This window comes from Halichoeres trimaculatus, unplaced genomic scaffold, assembly GCF_033239565.1.
Source record: "Halichoeres trimaculatus isolate MK-OKI-2021-1 unplaced genomic scaffold, fHalTri1.1 fHalTri1_scaffold_9, whole genome shotgun sequence".
Lineage (NCBI taxonomy): Eukaryota > Metazoa > Chordata > Actinopteri > Labriformes > Labridae > Halichoeres > Halichoeres trimaculatus.
In genome coordinates, this window is record NW_027437188.1 from 37,797,501 (window position 1) to 37,817,500 (window position 20,000).

Consider the following 20,000-nt stretch of genomic DNA (forward strand, 5'->3'; position numbering starts at 1 on the left):
ACGCTCCGTTCGACCTGATCAGATTGATACTGATGTGGTTATGAAGCAGTGCTACAGTTAGCTCAGTGCAGCATGTTGCGCCGCTGTATGAGCCGCTGTCTGAGCTGAAGCAGCGTTTCATGGTTCACGTTGAGGACGCAGCGCTGCAGCCCGGGAACACGCCGGCTCTGCTCCATCATGGCCGCCTGGTCTCCGGTGGTGAACTCTGATACGCTGTCTTTATCATCCTCCACCACCTGAGAGCTGCAGCATCCTCCTCCACCCTCTGACTGCCCGACTCGCTGCCCGACTCGCTGCCCGACTCGCTGCCCGACTCGCTGCCCGACTCGCTGCCCGACTCGCTGCCCGACTCGCTGCCCGACTCGCTGCCCGACTCGCTGCCCGACTCGCTGCCCGACTCGCTGCCCGACTCGCTGCCCGACTCGCTGCCTGACGGCTGCTCTCTGAGGGCAGGAAGATGCTTCCTAAGTTTATTCTTTCAAAATAATTCAACAAACAGAAACCAGCCAGTTTTATCTACCTGATGATGATGATGATGATGACGACGACGACGATGATGATGATGATGATGATGATGATGATGATGATGATGACGACGACGACGATGATGATGATGATGAAGATGAAGATGCTCTCAGATTCAGGCCAGAGAAACCAAACAAACTCTGAGCTGGTGGATAATTGATTTCATGTGATCAGAGTAACTGGTTGGACTTAAATCCTTCAGAACAGGCAAACAGGAAGTCTGAGTCACATGTCCCAGGCTTTTATTTTGAAAAGGTTGGTTTTGAGCAGGTATTCAAATGAAGGAAGTGGCTCGTGGTCACATGATGTTTTATGGGGGTAGAGGGGTCAGGGAGCTGGGGCCCTGATGGAAAAGGCTCTGTCCTCCCAGGTCCAGGTCTTGGTCTTGGTGATGGGGTCAGGAGTTTGGCCCCTGATGGTTTAAGGTGGCGAGATGGCGAGATGGCGTTTGAGAAGGGGGGTCAGGTATAAGGGGGCGGTTATTGAGGGACCTGAAGGTGTTACGGAGGATCCTGAAGTGGATTTGGTGCTGGATGAGGAGTCAGAGGAGGTTTGGTAAAGACGTGATGTGAGCAGGAGTCAGTGAACATGAGGGTCTGAAAACTTTACCTTCACAGGAGCCGATCACCCTCAGCTCACCTGGATTAGTTATTCAGAGCTACAAAATCTGCTTTACCTTCACGATAGAGACGATAAAGACGATAAAGGGGATAAGATTTTAAACAAAGTAAAAAACAGTGAAAAATTATCTGAACCAGAAGTTTTTATGTTAATAAAAGTGTGTGTGAGGTTACAAAGTTTTTTTTGTTTTTTTTTAAATAAATTTCCATTTTCTATTTTTTTTTTTTTTCTAAAAATTTACAAGATTGCAAATATTTATTAATGAATTTTTAAATTTTGCCCTATTCTTTTATTTTCAAACTCTTGAAAAATTTGCAAAACTTTCCGAAATTTTAAAAAAATAAGCAGAAATTCAAAAAACTTTTATTTTTGCGAAAATCAACAATTTGGAAAATCTTCAATTTTTTTTTTTTTTTCTAAATTTGAAAAAGTTCCTTTAAAAAAAAAAAAGAAAAAATCTGAGAGGAGGAGGAGCTCTGAGAGGAGAGGAGGGGAGGGTTTGGATCAATGATTTCAGATGTGTTGAGTCAGTGTTTGACAATAAAGTGGATACAATTATAAACAAAGTAAAAAAAACAGTAAATAATTACCTAAACTAGAATTTCTTTTTAATTGTATGTGATGCTACAGTTTTTTTTAAATTTTGTAATAAATTTGCAAAAAATTCCAAAATTTTGTAATGCCACAAATTTTCTAAATTCCCAAATTTTATGAATTTTCAATAAGTAGGAAAATGTTTCTAAATGTTTCAGATTTAAAAAATTTACAATTATTTTTTAAAGAAATTTTTAAAGTGTGAAAAAAATTACATGAACATATTTTTTTTTTTTTTTACCCAAAATTTCATAAGTTTGCAAATATTGAACATTGGAATTTTAAAATTTTGCTTCATTCTTCTTTTTTTCAAATTTTTAATTTTTTTTCTCAAATTTGCAAAATTTTCCAAGAAAATGAACTTTTTAATAATTTTCAAAAAATAAGCATAACTTCCAAAAACATTGAAATTATCGAAAAATCGACAATTTGGAACATCTTTAAAAAAATAAATCTAAATTTGAGAAAGTTTCTATTTTTTTTATTAAAGGAGGCGCTCTGAGGGGAGGAGAGGAGGGTTTGGACCCATGATTCAGATGAGCTGAGTCAGTGTTTAGTGTCAGTGACCGTTCAGTTTAAAGGAGCAGAGCATGAACATCAACAGCTGCATTCTGCATGTGAACCGTGTGTTTGCTCCATCATGAATCGATCGTTGATAAAAGCTGCTCCATCCAAACATGCCCAAACCTTCAGGTAAACTTTGACCTTTGACCCGACCACTGACGTGGTCACTGTTTCCTGTCTGTGCAGACCTACACCGGCTCCATCCTCGTGGCCGTCAACCCGTACCAGCTGCTGCCCATCTACACCGCCGACCAGATCCGCCTCTACACCAACAAGAAGATCGGGGAGATGCCTCCACACATCTTCGCCATCGCAGACAACTGCTACTTCAACATGCAGAGGAACAACCGCGACCAGTGCTGCATCATCAGGTGGGTCAGAGGCCTCCACGCCGGGCGCCGACCACGATCACTGACCTCAGAGCGGAGACGTTTGGTCTGTAACACCTGCTGCTCTCCCTAAAGAAGTGTGTGTGTGTGTGTGTGTGTGTGTGTGTGTGTGTGTGTGTGTGTGTGTATGTGTGTGTGTGTGTGTGTGTGTGTGTGTGTGTGTGTGTCTCTCACAGCGGGGAATCAGGAGCAGGGAAAACAGAAAGCACCAAACTGATCCTCCAGTTCCTGGCAGCCATCAGTGGGCAGCACTCCTGGATCGAGCAGCAGGTCCTGGAGGCAAACCCCATCCTGGAGGGTAACCACACACACACACACACACACACACACACACACACACACACACACACACACTCACACACACACACACACACACAGCTGACTGAAGGTGAGGGCCTCCACGTTTCTTTTCCTCCTGCAGCGTTCGGGAACGCCAAAACAATCCGCAACGACAACTCGTCTCGTTTCGGGAAATACATCGACATCCACTTCAACAAGAGAGGAGCCATCGAGGGCGCCAAGATCGAGCAGTACCTCCTGGAGAAGTCCAGAGTGTGTCGCCAGGTGACACACACACACACACACACACACACACACACACACACACACACACTCCTGTCCCTGATGAAACGGCGTGGCTGAGCGTGTGGCGTCTCTCTGCAGGCGTCTGACGAGAGGAACTACCACATCTTCTACTGCATGCTGAAGGGGATGAGCGCAGACGAGAAGAAGAAGCTGGGCCTGAGCAAGGCCACCGACTACACCTACCTGACCATGGTGAGTCCAGACCCCTGCTGAGGTCCTAGACCTGCTGCTGAGGTCTGAGACCCCCTGCTGAGGTCCTAGACCTGCTGCTGAGGTCCTAGACCTGCTGCTGAGGTCCTAGACCCCCTGCTGAGGTCCTAGACCTGCTGCTGAGGTCCTAGACCCCCTGCTGAGGTCCTAGACTCTGCTGGCAGTGACCTCAGGGTGATGGAGCTCAGGCTACGACAGGTTTAGAGGAAACTACAAACATGGACGAAACACAGACGCCGTGAAAACTTCTGACTTTCTCACAGACTCTGACTCAGTCGCTGGTGAACTCAGAGTTTCTTTGATAAAAACAGTTTTTCACTTTGAGTTGTCTCCTGAAGTCCAGCTGTCTCTCGCCCTCTGCAGGGGAAGTGTACGGTCTGTGACGGCCGAGACGACATGAAGGAGTACTCCAACATCCGCTCTGCCATGAAGGTACGGCTCCTGATTCTGTCTGCAGACCCCCTGCTGAGTGTAGACCCCCTGCTGAGTGTAGACCCCCTGCTGAGCGTAGACCCCCTGCTGAGCGTAGACCCCCTGCTGAGCGTAGACCCCCTGCTGAGTGTAGACCCCCTGCTGAGCGTAGACCCCCTGCTTAACCCTTTAGCTCCTGATAAATCAGAGAAATCAGAGCGTGGACAGAAAGCCCCTCATGTTTCAGGAAGCTGGAGGTGATAAACGTTGTTTCTGCTCGGTGAATAACAATCTGTGTTTCCTCTGCAGGTCCTGATGTTCACAGACAAAGAAAACTGGGAGATCACCAAACTGCTGGCTGCTATTCTACACATGGGAAACCTGCGATACGAGGGTGAGGCTCTCACTGATCTGATGCAGGAAGTTGAGTCGTTGTGTTCGCTGCTCCTCCAGCTGATAACCAGCTCAGAGTCAGAGTTTGGATCAGATCCTGTTGGAGCAGGAAGGAAAACACATCTCTGTTTCTGGGCTGCTGTCAGAAATCTGTGTTTGTGCTTCACATTCCAGCAGAAAGACGAGATCAGGACATGAAGGCACCGTGAAAGACGTTTTAGACGTTCAGACGTGTCAATAAAATCAGGAAAAGTTTAAAGCAGAAAGTTAAACTTCTTTGAATGATCAGGAGAATATTTGATTAAAATCTGAAATAAAAAAAGTTGTTAAAGTAAAATTCAGCAGTTATTAACCAGAGAGTGTCAGCTGTGTCTGTGTCTGAAGTTGGATCAAAAAACTTTATTTGTTTAAAGTTTTGGGACAAAAACTTCATCAGTTTGAGGAGTTTCTGACTCACCGTGACCTCTGACCCTGCAGCTCGTAACTATGACAACCTGGACGCCTGCGAGGTCGTCCGCAGCGCTCACCTCACCACGGCTGCTACCCTGCTGGAGGTGAGACACACACACACACACACACACACAAACACACACACACACACACACACACAAACACACACACACACACACACACACACACACACACACACACACACACACAGATAAAACAGCTTTATCTGTTTCAGTTGTAATGACAGATACGTGTGTGTGTGTGTGTGTGTGTGTGTGTGTGTGTGTGTGTGTGTGTGTGTGTGTGTGTGTGTGTGTGTGTGTGTGTCAGGTGGACGGGAAGGACCTGATGAACTGTCTGACCAGCCGTACCCTGATCACCAGAGGAGAGACGGTGTCCACGCCGCTCAGCATGGAGCAGGCTCTGGACGTACGCGACGCGTTTGTGAAGGTGAAGCTGTGAATGCTCGTACTCTCCGCCCTCAGAGGCTCTGATCCACACACAGTCAGTAACCATGAGGTCACAGATCCAGGACTGCTGCCTGAAGCTGGTCCTGCACATTGGGGGGTCAGACTCTAAAGAAAAACTGGTTCTGTGGATCCTCAGGACCAAACACTCTGCAACAAACACTGGTTTATCCACAAAGTCCAGGAGCTGGTTTCCACAAAACTGAAACAGGCAGTGTGTGTGTGTGTGTGTGTGTGTGTGTGTGTGTGTGTGTGTGTGTGTGTAGGGGATCTACGGCCGACAGTTCGTGTGGATCGTGGAGAAAATCAACGCGGCCATTTACAAACCGGCGTCCTCTCAGCCCAAAGCCGTCAGACGCTCCATCGGGCTGCTGGACATCTTCGGCTTCGAGAACTTCACCATCAACAGGTTCAGCACACACACACACACACACACACACACACACACACACACACACACACACACACACACACACACACAGGTGTCTGTATGCTGATCCCCAGCTGTCTCCTGCTCCTCCTGCTCCTCCTCCTCCTCCTGCTCCTCCTGCAGCTTCGAGCAGCTCTGCATCAACTTCGCCAACGAGAACCTGCAGCAGTTCTTCGTGCGTCACGTCTTCAAGCTGGAGCAGGAGGAGTACAACCTGGAGAACATCAACTGGCAGCACATCGAGTTCACCGACAACCAGGACGCCCTGGACATGATCGCCATCAAGCCCATGAACATCATCTCGCTCATCGACGAGGAGAGCAAGTTCCCCAAGGTAGGAGGAGGAGCAGGAGGAGGAGGAGGAGGAGGAGGAGGAGGAGGAGGGAAAACCTGCTCCTCTGAGGCACAACATGTTAAACACCAAGGTGTGTGTGTGTGTGTGTGTGTGTGTGTGTGTGTGTGTGTGTGTGTGCTGCAGGGCACTGACACCACCATGCTGAACAAGCTCAACTTCCAGCACAAAGTCAACACCAACTACATCCCCCCCAAGAACAACCACGAGACGCAGTTCGGCATCCAGCACTTCGCAGGCGTGGTCTACTACGAGACCAGAGGTTAGTCCTTCACACACACACACACACACACACACACACACACACACACACACACACACACACACACTCGGAGACAGTCCTTTAATGAATCACTCTTAGCACATAACTTCTCTCAGAGTGGACGGTAGATTTCCATCTGCTCCTGGGATCAGACTTTAGTTTCCTGGTTTATTTCATTTATTTAAGGCATCAACCTTTCACAGTCTATCTATTTATCTATCTTTTTATTTAGTTAGTTAGTTATCTATCTTTCTATTTATTTATTGTATTGTTAAATCGATCTGAACCAAAGAGAAACAGCAGCTCCTCCGAGTCCTGTGGAGGATGTTTCTCTCTGGTTGTCTGGTACATTCACTCAGGAGGAGGAGGATCTAGTTAAAATATGTTTTAGATTAATTAGATTAATTATAAATAAAGAATTAAAGAACATTTAAAACTCACAGATAGGTTTTCATACATTACACAGGTGAGACACACTCAGAGGACCAACAGGTGGATGAAAACCAACTTGAAGTCTAATCAAAGAATTTAATCAAAATCAGGCACAAACACTTCATTATATTTAGCTTTTTTGCAGTTTAAGAAATGATAGGGAAGAAAGTTGATGATAATTTTACCTGAAAGAGAGAGTGATTTTATTTCTTAAGGATTTAGTCCAAAGCTGAAGATTACAGGGACATAAGGACAAAACAAAAATAAAACCTTTTTCTGAATGTTTGTCTGATCACCGAGCTCCTGACGAGCAGAGTTTCTGTAGGAGTCAGAGAAACACACCTCCTGAGTTTCTGCTCCTGTCTGATTATCATGATTATATTTGTGTGTGTGTGTGTGTGTGTGTGTGTGTGTGTGTGTGTGTGTGTGTGTGTGTGTGTGTGTGTCCTGCAGGCTTCCTGGAGAAGAACAGAGACACTTTGTACGGTGACATCATCCAGCTGGTTCACTCCTCCAAAAACAAGTTCATCAAACAAATCTTCCACGCTGACGTAGCCATGGTACACACACACACACACACACACACACACACACACACACACACACACACACACACACACACACACACACACACACACACACACACAGATCTACCATCAGGATGGATGTAGATGTGTTCCTGCTCCTTCTCTCCTTCTGCATGTCCTGCTCTGAGCTAACATGCTAATGTTAGCATCCTCTGTCTTCCCTCTGTGTGTGTGTGTGTGTGTGTGTGTGTGTGTGTGCTGCTCCTCTGAAGTGTCTCTGTCCTCCTGCTGCTCCTGCTGCTCCTCCTGCTCCTGCTGCTCCTGCTGCTCGTAGCTCTGTAGCTCCTCCTCCTGACAGATCTCCTTTAAAGGTAAAAATGTAAAACCTCTGATGTCACTCTCCGTCATCCATCCCTCCATCTTTCCTCCATCTTTCCTCCATCCTTCCTTCCTCTTTCCTCCATCCTTCCTTCCTCTTTCCTCCATCTCTCCTCCATCTCTCCTTCATCTTTCCTCCATCTTTCCTTCCTCTTTCCTCCATCCTTCCTTCCTCTTTCCTCCATCCTTCCTTCCTCTTTCCTTCATCCTTTCTTCCTCTTTCCTCCATCTTTCCTCCATCTCTCCTCCATCCCTCCTCCACCTTTCCTCCATCTTTCCTCCATCTTTCCTCCATCTCTCCTTCATCTTTCCTCCATCTCTCCTCCACCTTTCCTCCATCTTTCCTCTCTTAAAGAGGCTGTTCAATCAGATTGTCTCCTAAAGCTCAGCGTTCCCACAGCCTGTTTGTCAAACGTCTTCCTTTTTCACAGATTTCACTTCACTAAACTGAAATCACGTTTTTAAAGATGTTGACTGAGGATCAAAGCTGTTTTTATCTGAGATTTTATAAAATTCTTCCTTTTCAATTGTTTTTAAACCTAAACTAGCTCGGTGTTTATGTTAAAGTGAGAGCACACACTGATTATCTGTAATAACCGATCAATGAGGAAAAGAAATGTGTCCTCACCCCAGAGAGTCATTTACAGTTTATTAATCATCATGATAATTTCACGTCTTGGTTTATTTTGAAGGAGCAGGATGAAGCTCTGCTCTGGATTAACTGGGTCTATGTGTTTGGCTGTGGTTCCTCTTTGTGACCACTGGGGGGCAGCAAACCCCTGGTTTTGGTTTGGGTAAACTCTGGGTCTGAAAGTTTAAAAACTGAGCTTTGGTCAACGAAATGAAAATGTTCACGTTTCATCAGGATTTATCTTTGAAACATTTTTCAGTCATGGCGTCAGATTTCTATTAAAGTTTATTTTTGAAGACGTGGAGAAACCACAGACTGTAAAAACAGGAGGAACCAGCTGATGATCCCATCACACCGACCCACTGGTTCCTGACGGACTGATCACTGACTGTTAACTCAACCACCAGACCTCAGATCCTCAGCTGAAAATACTCGTTATCAGCGCTCAGACTGGTCTTCAGTTTTTAAAGCTGAACCCAGCGAACGCCTCATGGACTCGTCTGATTGGCTCTGATCTGTGACCAGAGTCCAGACTCAGCCAGAGAGTCCAGTCCAGACTTTGATACTCAGAGAGACAAACAGAGGAAGAGGAGAGTCCTCGTTGTTCCTGACCTCACACTCTGTCACTGTGTGTGTGTGTGTGTGTGTGTGTGTGTGTGTGTGTGTGTGTGTGTGTGTGTGTGTGTGTGTGTCCAGGGCGCAGAGACCAGGAAGCGCTCTCCCACCCTCAGCAGTCAGTTTAAGCGCTCTCTGGAGCTGCTGATGAGGACTCTGAGCGTGTGTCAGCCGTTCTTCGTGCGCTGCATCAAACCCAACGAGTACAAGAAGCCCATGGTGAGTGCTCGCCGTCTGAGCCTGAAGCACGCCGCGGCCAGGGACAGGAAACGCTCAGGTGTCTGTGCTTTTAACAACACAGAGAGCAGCTGGAGTGGACTCTCAGATATTTTCTGTTTTCTCTGAATTAATTCAGTTTGTTAAAACTTTAAATCTTAAAACCTGAAAACGTGAGGATCAGTGTTTGTGTCCTCAACTTTAATGAACTGCCTCCAACAGGGAGGAGGATCTGACCTTTGACCTCACACTCCCTGCCTCAGCTCTGTCTGATGTGTGTGTGTGTGTGTGTGTGTGTGTGTGTGCGTGTGTGTGTGTGTAGCTGTTTGACAGGGAGCTGTGTGTGCGACAGCTCAGGTACTCGGGGATGATGGAGACCATCAGGATCCGCCGAGCCGGGTACCCCATCAGGTACACCTTCGTGGAGTTCGTGGACCGGTACAGGGTCCTGATGCCTGGGGTCAAGCCGGCGTACAAGCAGGTACGGAGTGTGTGTGTGTGTGTGTGTGTGTGTGTGTGTGTGTGTGTGTGTGTGTGTGTGTGTGTGTGTGTGTGTGTGTGAGATCATGTTGGGTCTGACTGAAACAATAATCTGGATTATTTGCTGTAATCAGGAAACAGGTGTTTCTGTTGCTCTGTCGTTGGTCATGAAGGAGTGAAACAGAGTTTGAAACGTCAGATTGATCAGGTTATTTTAGCGTCTGAGCTCAGAGGGTAAAGGAGGAAACCTGGAGCAGAGGCTGAGGGGCTTCAGGTTCATCAGTTTACAGATTAACTAATCCTGGATTAGGATGATCTCTGATTTTACCTCCTCGTCAGCCAATCGAAAACGCTGATGGAGACACGTGCAGCAGCTGATGATGGTTTTGTCTCTGTGGGATCAGTCTATGATAAAAACCTCTCCAGCATCCCTGGAGGTTTTCCTCTCACACCCTCCTGGATCTGGACTCTGAGCCGGCTCAGATCTGGATCAAAACCGGACCTCAGGATCAGCAGGAGCAGGAACGCTGAGGCTGATTGACCCACAGAGAAAAACCTGAAACCTGGAGACGTGTTTCTGTCTTTTAGTGAAAACTTCTTCCTACGCTCAGTACGAGCTGCTTCAGCTCACAGGTCCAGAAAAACGTCTGAATTTAAGATCTTTAAAGACAAAAACGACCTGAATTAAAAGATTAAAAAATCTGTCAGTGGGTTTACCTGAGACGTTTGGTGGCTCAGATTAAATCTTTTCAGTCAGAGACTCGAGCAGCTCCTGATGTGGTTCCAGGTTTGGGAGCTTGGTGCAGAGACCGACCTGGGAAAATGGAGGAGAAACATTTTAAAAAGTTTCCAGATGATTCTTTGGTTTAACGTTGACAATCAGACGTCTCATGTCTCATGTCTCATGTCTCAAGTCTCATGTCTCATGTCTCATGTCTCTGTGTCTGTGTCTGCGTCTCCACAGGAGGACCTGAGGGGGACCTGTCAGAGGATCGCTGAGGCCGTGCTGGGCAGAGACGACGACTGGCAGATGGGAAAGACCAAAATCTTCCTGAAGGTATCTCTAAGACATCCTGATGATGATGAGATTAAACCTTTAATATGTGAGGAGGATTATCTGTTAGAGTTTAAATCACTCTCATGGTGAGTTTCTCTCGTTGTTGGAGGATGTTTCTCAGCGTTCGTGGTCAAACGTGTCCTCTCAGCCTCTCAGACTCTGTGTCCACGTTAACATGGACCCAAACTCTGACAGCGACTTTAATCTGAAGAGCGTTTGACTCCAGGATCAGACGCCGTCAGGTTGTAAGGTTTGGATTGTCTGAAGCTCCTGCACGCGCTCAGTGAACACAGAGTTTATAGATGTTTAAGATCAGGTCCAGGAGCAGCTGGACGCAGCGTCAGCGTTTGGTTTACAGCTCGTTATCAGCTGACAGGAAGTCAGAGCGTCTGTTTCCTGCTCAGTGTGTGAGAGAGAGAGAGTGTGATGTTTCCATCATGTGAGGTCAGCTGGTGATCAGAGGTCAGAGGTCGTTCAGGCGCCACTTCCTGTGGATGGAAACATCAGCTGTTGATGATTCGGCTCATCGCTTTGTTTTTACACTGAACAGCGCCCCCTGCTGTCTGACCTGAGCTGGTGGCGCCCCCTGCTGTCTGACCTGAGCTGGTGGCGCCCCCTGCTGTCTGACCTGAGCTGGTGGCGCCCCCTGCTGTCTGACCTGAGCTGTTAGCGCCCCCTGCTGTCTGACCTGAGCTGGTGGCGCCCCCTGCTGTCTGACCTGAGCTGTTAGCGCCCCCTGCTGTCTGACCTGAGCTGTTAGCGCCCCCTGCTGTCTGACCTGAGCTGGGGGCGCCCCCTGCTGTCTGACCTGAGCTGGTGGTGCCCCCTGCTGTCTGACCTGAGCTGGTGGTGCCCCCTGCTGTCTGACCTGAGCTGTTAGCGCCCCCTGCTGTCTGACCTGAGCTGTTAGCGCCCCCTGCTGTCTGACCTGAGCTGGTGGCGCCCCCTGCTGTCTGACTTGAGCTGGTGGTGCCCCCTGCTGTCTGACCTGAGCTGTTAGCGCCCCCTGCTGTCTGACCTGAGGAGGTGGCGCCCCCTGCTGTCTGACCTGAGCTGGTGGCGCCCCCTGCTGTCTGACCTGAGCTGGTAGCGCCCCCTGCTGTCTGACCTGAGGAGGTTTTTGTAGTTCATGAGCTGAAGAACTGATCACCATCATCCTGAGTCTTTGGAGCAGAAACAGGGTCTCTGGTCTCTAGACTTTGGTCTCTGGTCTCTGGTCTCTGGTCTCTGGTCTCAGGTCTCAGGTCTCTGGTCTCTGGTCCAGATCAGTCAGTTTGAGGATCATCTTCTCAGTTCAGCTCTTGATGAATTCTGGTTACAGGAAAATAAAAATCTTGCAGAACCAGGATTTCTTTTTGTTTTTGAGCCTGAATCTGTGCGACGAGCCGCTCAGCTGATCAGGAAACAGGAAGCAGAAAGTTCAGGAGGTGAAGTCAGGGCAGAGCCCACACATCCCCGACAGGATGGATGGATAGACCAGGAAGGAGGAGGAGGAGGAGGAGGAGGAGGAGGAGGAGTTGTTCAGGGTGGGATCACTCATGTCTCTCCGTGCGGTGCAGGATCACCACGACATGCTGCTGGAGATCGAGAGGGACAAAGCCATCACAGACAAAGTCATCCTGATCCAGAAGGTGGTCCGAGGTTTCAAGGACAGGTGAGCTCTCAGGATGGACTCTGGACTCTGGACTCTGGACTCTTCATCCAGAACAGAATCCAGATCCGCTCAGATTCCTCTCCTTCTTCCTGCAGATCAAACTTCCTGAAGATGAGGAAGTCTGCGGTTCTGATCCAGAAGACGTGGAGAGGATATCACTGCAGGAAGAACTACGGAGCGGTGAGGACGCGTCCCAAACCTTCACCTCCTCACATCCTCACCTCCTCACCTCTGTCCTTCTTTCCTTCTGTCCTTCTTTCCTTTCCTTCCTCCCTGCTGACTCCTCCTCTCCTCCTCTCCCTCAGATGCGGGCCGGCTTCTCCCGGCTCCAGGCTCTGGTCCGGTCCAGGAAGCTGTGTGCGTCGTACCACGTGGCCCGTCAGCGGATCACGGGCTTCCAGAGCCGCTGTCGAGGTTTCCTGGTGCGCAGCGCGTTCAGACACCGGCTGTGGGCCGTCATCACCATCCAGGCGTACACGCGCGGGATGATCGCACGCCGTCTGTACAAGAGGCTGAAGGGAGAGGTGCTCACACACACACACACACACACACACACACACACACACACACACACACACACACACACACACACACACACACACACACACACACACACAGCTGACGTGTTTGAGGCTCACGTTGATCCCGTCCTCAGTACCGGCGCCGTCTGGAGGCGGAGAAGATGCGTCTGGCGGAGGAGACGAAGCTGAGGAACCAGATGTCGGCGAAGCGAGCGAAGGCGGAGGCTGAGCGCAAACACCAGGTGGAGGTTTCAGACCGTGTGGACGCTCTCCGTCCGTCTGCAGGGCGGCGTGCTGACGTGTTTCTGTCCCGTAGGAGCGCCTGTCCCAGCTCGCCAAGGAGGACGCCGAGCGGGAGAAGAAGGAGAAGGAGGAGGCGCGCAGGAAGAAGGAGCTGGTGGAGCAGATGGAGAAGGCGCGGCAGGAGCCCGTCAACGACTCGGACATGGTGGACAAGATGTTCGGCTTCCTGGGGACCACGGCGTCTTGCCCGGGCCAGGAGGGCCAGGCTCCGGCCGGGTTCGAGGTGAGAGGAAACGGCGTTTGGCGAGTACGGTGGCGTTAACGTGAAACACTCTCAGATAGATCCAGTTGGTTTCTGACCTTCCCTCTGGTCCAGGATCTGGAGCGGACCCACCAGGAGCTGGAGGAGGAGGACCTGGACGAGGCTCTGCCTCTGCCCGAGGACGATGAGGAGGAGGATCTGTCCGAGTACAAGTTCGCCAAGTTCGCAGCCACCTACTTCCAGGGCACCACCACCCACACCTACGTCCGCCGGCCGCTCAAACAGCCGCTGCTGTTCCACGACGACGAGGGCGACCAGCTGGTTGGTGACCTCTGACCTCTGACCTCTGACCTTTGACCTTTGACCTCTGACCTCTGACCTCTGACCTCACATCGTTCAAAATTTGTTGTTGTTAGCTTTAAAACGCCGCAGGTCGAGGGAAGCGTCTCATGTTGAGGCGTTAGAAGCTCTGTGGGTCTCGCTCTCGCTCATGCTGTCCCCTGTCTCCTGTCCCCTGTCTCCTGTCTCTTGTCTCCTGTCTCCTGTCTCTTGTCTCCTGTCTCCTGTCTCCTGTCCCCTGTCTTCTGTCTCCTGTCCCCTGTCTCTTGTCTCCTGTCTCCTGTCCCCTGTCTTCTGTCCCCTGTCTCCTGTCCCCTGTCTCCTGTCTCCTGTCTTCTGTCTTCTGTCTCCTGTCTCCTGTCTTCTGTCTTCTGTCTCCTGTCTCCTGTCGTCTGTCTCCTGTCTCCTGTCTTCTGTCTCCTGTCCCCTGTCTCCTGTCCCCTGTCTCTTGTCTCCTGTCTCCTGTCCCCTGTCTTCTGTCCCCTGTCTCCTGTCCCCTGTCTCCTGTCTCCTGTCTTCTGTCTTCTGTCTCCTGTCTCCTGTCGTCTGTCTCCTGTCTCCTGTCTTCTGTCTCCTGTCCCCTGTCCCCTGTCCCCTGTCTCCTGTCTCCTGTCTCCCGTCCCCTGTTTCTTGTCTCCTGTCTCCTGTCCCCTGTCTTCTGTCTCCTGGCTCCTGTCTTCTGTCGTCTGTCTCCTGTCTCCTGTCTCCTGTCCCCTGTCTTCTGTCTCCTGTCCCCTGTCTCTTGTCTCCTGTCTCCTGTCTCCTGTCTCCCATCCCCTGTTTCTTGTCTCCTGTCTCCTGTCCCCTGTCTTCTGTCTCCTGTCTTCTGTCTTCTGTCTCCTGTCTCCTGTCTCCTGTCTTCTGTCTCCTGTCTCCTGTCTTCTGTCTCCTGTCCCCTGTCCCCTGTCCCCTGTCTTCTGTCTCCTGTCTCCTGTCTTCTGTCTCCTGTCTCCTGTCTTCTGTCTCCTGTCCCCTGTCCCCTGTCCCCTGTCTCCTGTCCCCTGTCCCCTGTCTCCTGTCTTCTGTCTTCTGTCTCCTGTCTCCTGTCTTCTGTCTCCTGTCTCCTGTCTTCTGTCTCCTGTCCCCTGTCCCCTGTCCCCTGTCTCCTGTCTCCTGTCTCCTGTCCCCTGTTTCTTGTCTCCTGTCTCCTGTCCCCTGTCTCCTGTCTCCTGTCTCCTGTCTCCTGTCCCCTGTCCCCTGTCTCCTGTCTCCTGTCTCCTGTCCCCTGTCTCCTGTCTCCTGTCTCCTGTCTCCTGTCCCCTGTTTCTTGTCTCCTGTCTCCTGTCTCCTGTCTCCTGTCTCCTGACTCTTGTCTCCTGTCTCCTGTCTCCTGTTTCTTGTCTCCTGTCTCCTGTCTCCTGTCCCCTGTCCCCTGTCTCCTGTCCCCTGTCTCCTGTTTCTTGTCTCCTGTCTCCTGTCTACTGTCTCCTGTCTCCTGTCTCCTGTCTCCTGTCTCCTGTCTCCTGTCTCTTGTCTCCTGTCTTCGGTCTCCTGTCTCCTGCCTCCTGTCTCCTGTCTCCTGTCTTCGGTCTCCTGTCTCCTGTCTCCTGTCTCCTGTCTCCTGTCTCCTGTCTGTCCAGGCCGCCCTCGCCGTGTGGATCACCGTGCTGAGGTTCATGGGAGATCTGCCTGAGCCTAAGTACCACACGGCGATCAGCGACGGCAGCGAGAAGATCCCCGTCATGACCAAGATCTACGAGACGCTGGGGAAGAAGACGTACAAGAGAGAGCTGCAGGCGCTGCAGGGGGAGGGGGAGGTAAGGGGGAGGGGGAGGTAAGGGGGAGGAGAGGGAGGAGAGGAGGAAGGGGAGGAGGTGAAACCATCACACCTCCCTTTGGCTCCTCACTGTTTTCTGCAGGAGTTCATGTCACTGTTTCTGTCAAAGTTTTATTTTCTTATAATCCAACTTGAAGTCTTCTCTGAGTTTCAGACCTCTCCTCTCAGATCCTGAGGGTTCATGGACCACTTGGTGTTTTCCAGTCCCTCTCCTGGTCCTGGACTTCAGGTCTCAGAGTCCTTGTGGTTTTGTTTCATGTGTTTTCTCTGATTTCAGACGCCTCACAGCGACAGCGTGAAGAAGAACAGCGTCCGACACAAGCTGGTGTCTCTGACGCTGAAGAAGAAGTCGAAGATCACCGAGGAGGTAACGACAGGAGGAGGAGGAGGAGGAGGAGGAGGAGGAGGAGGAGGAGGAGGAGGAGGAGGAGGAGACCATCAGTGTTTCTCCTTGTGTGGTGTTTCAGGGTTAGAAACCGAAGTCTGGTCTGTTTCAGGTCACAAAGCGTCTCAACGATGGAGAGTACAGTCTCCATGGCAACAGCATGCTGGAGGACAGACCCACATCCAACCTGGAGAAGCTGCACTTCATCATCGGCAACGGGATCCTGAGACCGGCTCTGAGGTCCACACACACCGGATCACATGAGGACCTGTGTGTGTGAGGGTGACACTGGTCTAACTCTGAGCGTGTGTGTGTGTGTGTGTGTGTGTGTGTGTGTGTGTGTGTGTGTGTGTGTGTGTGTGTGTGTGTGTGTGTCAGGGATGAGATCTACTGTCAGATCTGTAAGCAGCTGAGTCAGAACCCGTCGAAGAGCTCCCACGCTCGGGGCTGGATCCTGGTCTCTCTGTGCGTCGGCTGCTTCGCCCCCTCAGACAAGTTCGTGAAGGTCAGAGAGTTTAAACCAACGTTTGTGTTTCTATACTTTGATTCTTCACACACACACACACACACACACACACACACACACACACACACACACACACACACACACAAAATCTATACATATACACAATAAAATACTAGTGAATAATTATCTAAACAAGAAGTTTTTTTGTGTTTATAAAATTGTAAATGTGATGATTTAGTTTTTTATTTTTGATAAATTTGTAAGTGTTTTCAAAAAACAGATTTTTTTATATCATGACTTAAATAAAATTGCAGTTTTTGAAATTTCATAAGATGCAATTTTTTCAATAATTTTAAAACTCAAGAATTTGCAAAAATAAAAAAGATAAATAAATAATGTGCAAAAATTTTGCCAAAATTAAATACACATGCAAAAAAATGAAATTCAAATATTTGCTTATTTTTTTTAAAAAATAAAAAAAATAAAAAATGTTTAAAATTTTAAGAATTCCCAAAAAATTAAATTTTTTAGTTTTTTTTTAATATGAAAAATGTAAAAAAAAACTAAAAAATTTGCATAAAATAAGAAAAATTATACTCTTCACTTCAATAATATTTTTTTTTAAGTTACAAGGAGCCACTGCAAAGGAGTCAAAGGGCCGCATGAGGCCCCAGAGCCACAGGTTGAACACCCTTGATCTATATATTATTATTGCATCTTTACCTTCAGTACCTGAGGAACTTCATCAGCAGCGGCCCTCCAGGCTACGCCCCCTACTGTGAGGAGAGACTGAGGCGAACCTTCGTCAACGGGACCAGGACTCAGCCGCCGTCGTGGCTGGAGCTTCAGGTGCTGACGTCAGAGCAGATTAACGCCGCGCGTCACTTCCTGTCACAGCCAGAGCCGTCTGAAGTTTCAGTCTCGTTTCTCTCCAGGCCACGAAGTCCAAGAAGCCGATCATGCTGCCGGTGACCTTCATGGACGGCACGACCAAAACTCTGCTCACAGACTCAGCCACCACCGCCAAGGAGCTGTGCAGCGCGCTGTCCGACAAGGTCAACCTGAGGGACCGCTTCGGCTTCTCGCTCTACATCGCTCTGTTCGACAAGGTACACACTCACACTCACACACTCACAGACACACACACACACACACACACACACACAGACAGAGACACACACAGACAGAGACACACACACACAGAGACAGACAGAGGGACACACACACACACACACAGACACACACAGATATACACACACACACACACACACACACACACACACACAGATATACACACACACACAGAGACACACACACACACACACACACACACACACACACACACACTCACACACACACTCACCTCTCCTCCTGCAGGTCTCGTCTTTAGGCAGCGGGAACGACCACGTGATGGACGCCGTCTCCCAGTGCGAACAGTACGCCAAGGAGCAGGGGGCTCAGGAGAGGAACGCCCCCTGGAGGCTGTTCTTCAGGAAGGAGATCTTCACGCCGTGGCACTGCCCCGCTGACGACCAGGTGGCTACGAACCTCATCTACCAGCAGACGGTGAGGGGCGTGAAGTTTGGGGAGTACCGCTGTGACAGGGTGAGTCCAGGTCTGACCCGGGTCAGCGCTCAGATCGCTGCAGACCTCTGAACACGCCGTCAGAAACCGTCTGTCTCTCTCTGCGCCGCAGGACGACCTGGCAGAGCTGGCCTCTCAGCAGTACTACGTGGACTACGGCTCCGAGATCCTCCTGGAGCGGCTGCTGAGCCTCATCCCCTCCTACATCCCCGACAGGGAGATCAGCTCGTCCCGGACCGTGGAGAAGTGGGCCCACTTCATCATGGCCGCCCACAAGAAGGTGAGGGGACCAGTCCCACGCCGAGCCGAGCCGAGCCGAGCCGAGCCGAGCCGAGCCGAGCCGAGCCGAGCCGAGCTGTGTCTGTTTACTCTGAGCTAAACCTGTCCCTCTCCTGGTCTCTGTCCCTGTCCCCGTCCCTGTCCCTCTTCTGGTCCTGGTCCCTGTCCCGGTCCCTCAGGGGATCTACACCCAGAAGCGGTTCGACGCCCAGAAGGTGAAGGAGGAGGTGGTGGACTTCGCTCGTCACAAGTGGCCTCTGCTCTTCTCCCGTTTCTACGAAGCCTTTAAGTTCTCAGGTGAGCCCTGGACCCGTACCTGAACCAGAGCTGGATCTGATGAGTCCCTGAGGTCTGACCCCCCTGTCCCCCTCAGGTCCCAGTCTGCCTAAAAACGACCTGATCGTGGCTGTGAACTGGACCGGGGTTTACTTTGTGGACGAGCAGGAGCAGGTCCTCCTGGAGCTCTCCTTCCCAGAGATCACTGCAGTTTCCAGCAGCAGGTGAGGCAGAGAGAGGCATGCTGGGAGCTGTAGTCCCTGCAGAGTCTCTGATTCTCATTTTCCAATCCCTGAATTTAGGACGGGTTATCATTTCCCGTGATCGCTCAGTGTTTTCAGAGTTTCTCAGAGAAAAACCAGCAAATCTTTTTCATAAGAAGATTTTTAGTCTCTGATCTTTTCTCAGCGTCTGGACTTTGACACAGAAACTGAGGCCTCAGGAAATGTTTGGGGTTATTTTTAGTAAAGATCGTCTCATTAGACTGAACATGAGTCAGTTTGACCTGAACAGACCAGAAAAACGACTTTTCTCATGTTTTTCTTTCCCCGTTGGCAGATTTTTTTACTCTGTAAAAGAAATTAAGAAAAAAATCAAAAAACATATATTCTAATTTAAATAGATAAAATGTTTTTCTGGAGTGGTCCTACAGAAGTTTCTGCTGGAAATCAAAGACACAGTGAATCTTCATTCGATGCAGCAGCTGCCAGAGAAATTAAAGAGGCGGTTTTCAGTTGTCTCATGTTTTAATCAAGGATCTGAAGTAACAGCCTGGATGTTCAGACTGAGCGCGTGCAGAGTTTCAGGTCTCTACATGATCACCTGTTGGAGAAATCCCTGAATCTGTCTGTGAACCCATTAAAATAAAATCTGCTCTAAAGAAAAAAAGAGACCCTCACCAGATCTTTGTAAACTAAATGAAATGATGAGGTCATCGCAGAAGGCTCACCTTATTGGTTCATGACACGTTGGAGGGACGGGCCTCAAACACCAAGTCCTGCCCAGGCCTCCAGAGAGCAGCCAATCAGAGAGAAGAGGGTTGTGGAGCTGGCATCCTTAAAATTACATTTCAGATAATTATCCGCTGAAAGACCAGTATTTTAAAGAATGAGAGAGAGAAAAAAAGAAAAATTAATTATTTTTGTCAATAAAAAAACAACCCACAGTACCCCCTCTTTAAAGAAAAAAAAATCCCACAGTACCCCCTCTTTAAAGAAAAATCCCACAGTACCCCCTCTTTAAAGAAAAAAAAACCCAAAGTGCCCCCTCTTTAAATAAAAAACCCAAAGTGCCCCCTCTTTAAAGAAAAAAACCCAAAGTGCCCCCTCTTTAAAGAAAAAACCCAAAGTGCCCCCTCTTTAAATAAAAAAAAACCCAAAGTGCCCCCTCTTTAAATAAAAAACCCAAAGTGCCCCCTCTTTAAAGAAAAAACCCAAAGTGCCCCCTCTTTAAAGAAAAATCCCACAGTACCCTCTCTTTAAAGAAAAAATTCACACAAACCCAGATGAAGCCATGAATCTGAGGCAGGATCTGGTTTCTGGGGGCTGACGGTCTGGGTCTGGGTCTCTGTGGTCCAGGGGGGGGAAGCTGCAGAGTCAGAACTTCACGCTGGCCACCATCAAAGG

General features: G+C 49.4%; 1 protein-coding gene across 2 annotated transcripts in view; it reads left to right on the forward strand.

The window, feature by feature from the left end:
• The window catches only part of LOC141797568 (unconventional myosin-VIIa-like), a 27,347-nt gene that overhangs the window by 560 nt on the left and 6,787 nt on the right, over window positions 1–20,000 (forward strand). The window contains exons 3-35 of one of the 2 annotated variants that reach the window (XM_074679059.1): window positions 2,491–2,675; window positions 2,870–2,991; window positions 3,115–3,257; window positions 3,357–3,470; window positions 3,852–3,920; window positions 4,209–4,293; window positions 4,770–4,846; window positions 5,073–5,192; window positions 5,476–5,618; window positions 5,763–5,973; window positions 6,118–6,253; window positions 7,139–7,245; window positions 7,485–7,583; window positions 8,918–9,055; window positions 9,375–9,533; window positions 10,497–10,589; window positions 12,149–12,243; window positions 12,339–12,423; window positions 12,549–12,767; window positions 12,899–13,006; window positions 13,081–13,290; window positions 13,384–13,590; window positions 15,189–15,365; window positions 15,663–15,752; window positions 15,883–16,010; window positions 16,149–16,275; window positions 16,966–17,085; window positions 17,172–17,345; window positions 17,614–17,841; window positions 17,933–18,100; window positions 18,279–18,396; window positions 18,473–18,599; window positions 19,953–20,000. The exon at window positions 19,953–20,000 is cut by the window's right edge and continues 122 nt beyond it. In XM_074679059.1, coding sequence (XP_074535160.1) covers window positions 2,491–2,675; window positions 2,870–2,991; window positions 3,115–3,257; window positions 3,357–3,470; window positions 3,852–3,920; window positions 4,209–4,293; window positions 4,770–4,846; window positions 5,073–5,192; window positions 5,476–5,618; window positions 5,763–5,973; window positions 6,118–6,253; window positions 7,139–7,245; window positions 7,485–7,583; window positions 8,918–9,055; window positions 9,375–9,533; window positions 10,497–10,589; window positions 12,149–12,243; window positions 12,339–12,423; window positions 12,549–12,767; window positions 12,899–13,006; window positions 13,081–13,290; window positions 13,384–13,590; window positions 15,189–15,365; window positions 15,663–15,752; window positions 15,883–16,010; window positions 16,149–16,275; window positions 16,966–17,085; window positions 17,172–17,345; window positions 17,614–17,841; window positions 17,933–18,100; window positions 18,279–18,396; window positions 18,473–18,599; window positions 19,953–20,000 — 4,430 coding nt within the window. The remainder of the gene's footprint in view (window positions 1–2,490; window positions 2,676–2,869; window positions 2,992–3,114; window positions 3,258–3,356; window positions 3,471–3,851; window positions 3,921–4,208; window positions 4,294–4,769; window positions 4,847–5,072; window positions 5,193–5,475; window positions 5,619–5,762; window positions 5,974–6,117; window positions 6,254–7,138; window positions 7,246–7,484; window positions 7,584–8,917; window positions 9,056–9,374; window positions 9,534–10,496; window positions 10,590–12,148; window positions 12,244–12,338; window positions 12,424–12,548; window positions 12,768–12,898; window positions 13,007–13,080; window positions 13,291–13,383; window positions 13,591–15,188; window positions 15,366–15,662; window positions 15,753–15,882; window positions 16,011–16,148; window positions 16,276–16,965; window positions 17,086–17,171; window positions 17,346–17,613; window positions 17,842–17,932; window positions 18,101–18,278; window positions 18,397–18,472; window positions 18,600–19,952) is intronic. The other variant, XM_074679060.1, reaches the window with a different exon arrangement.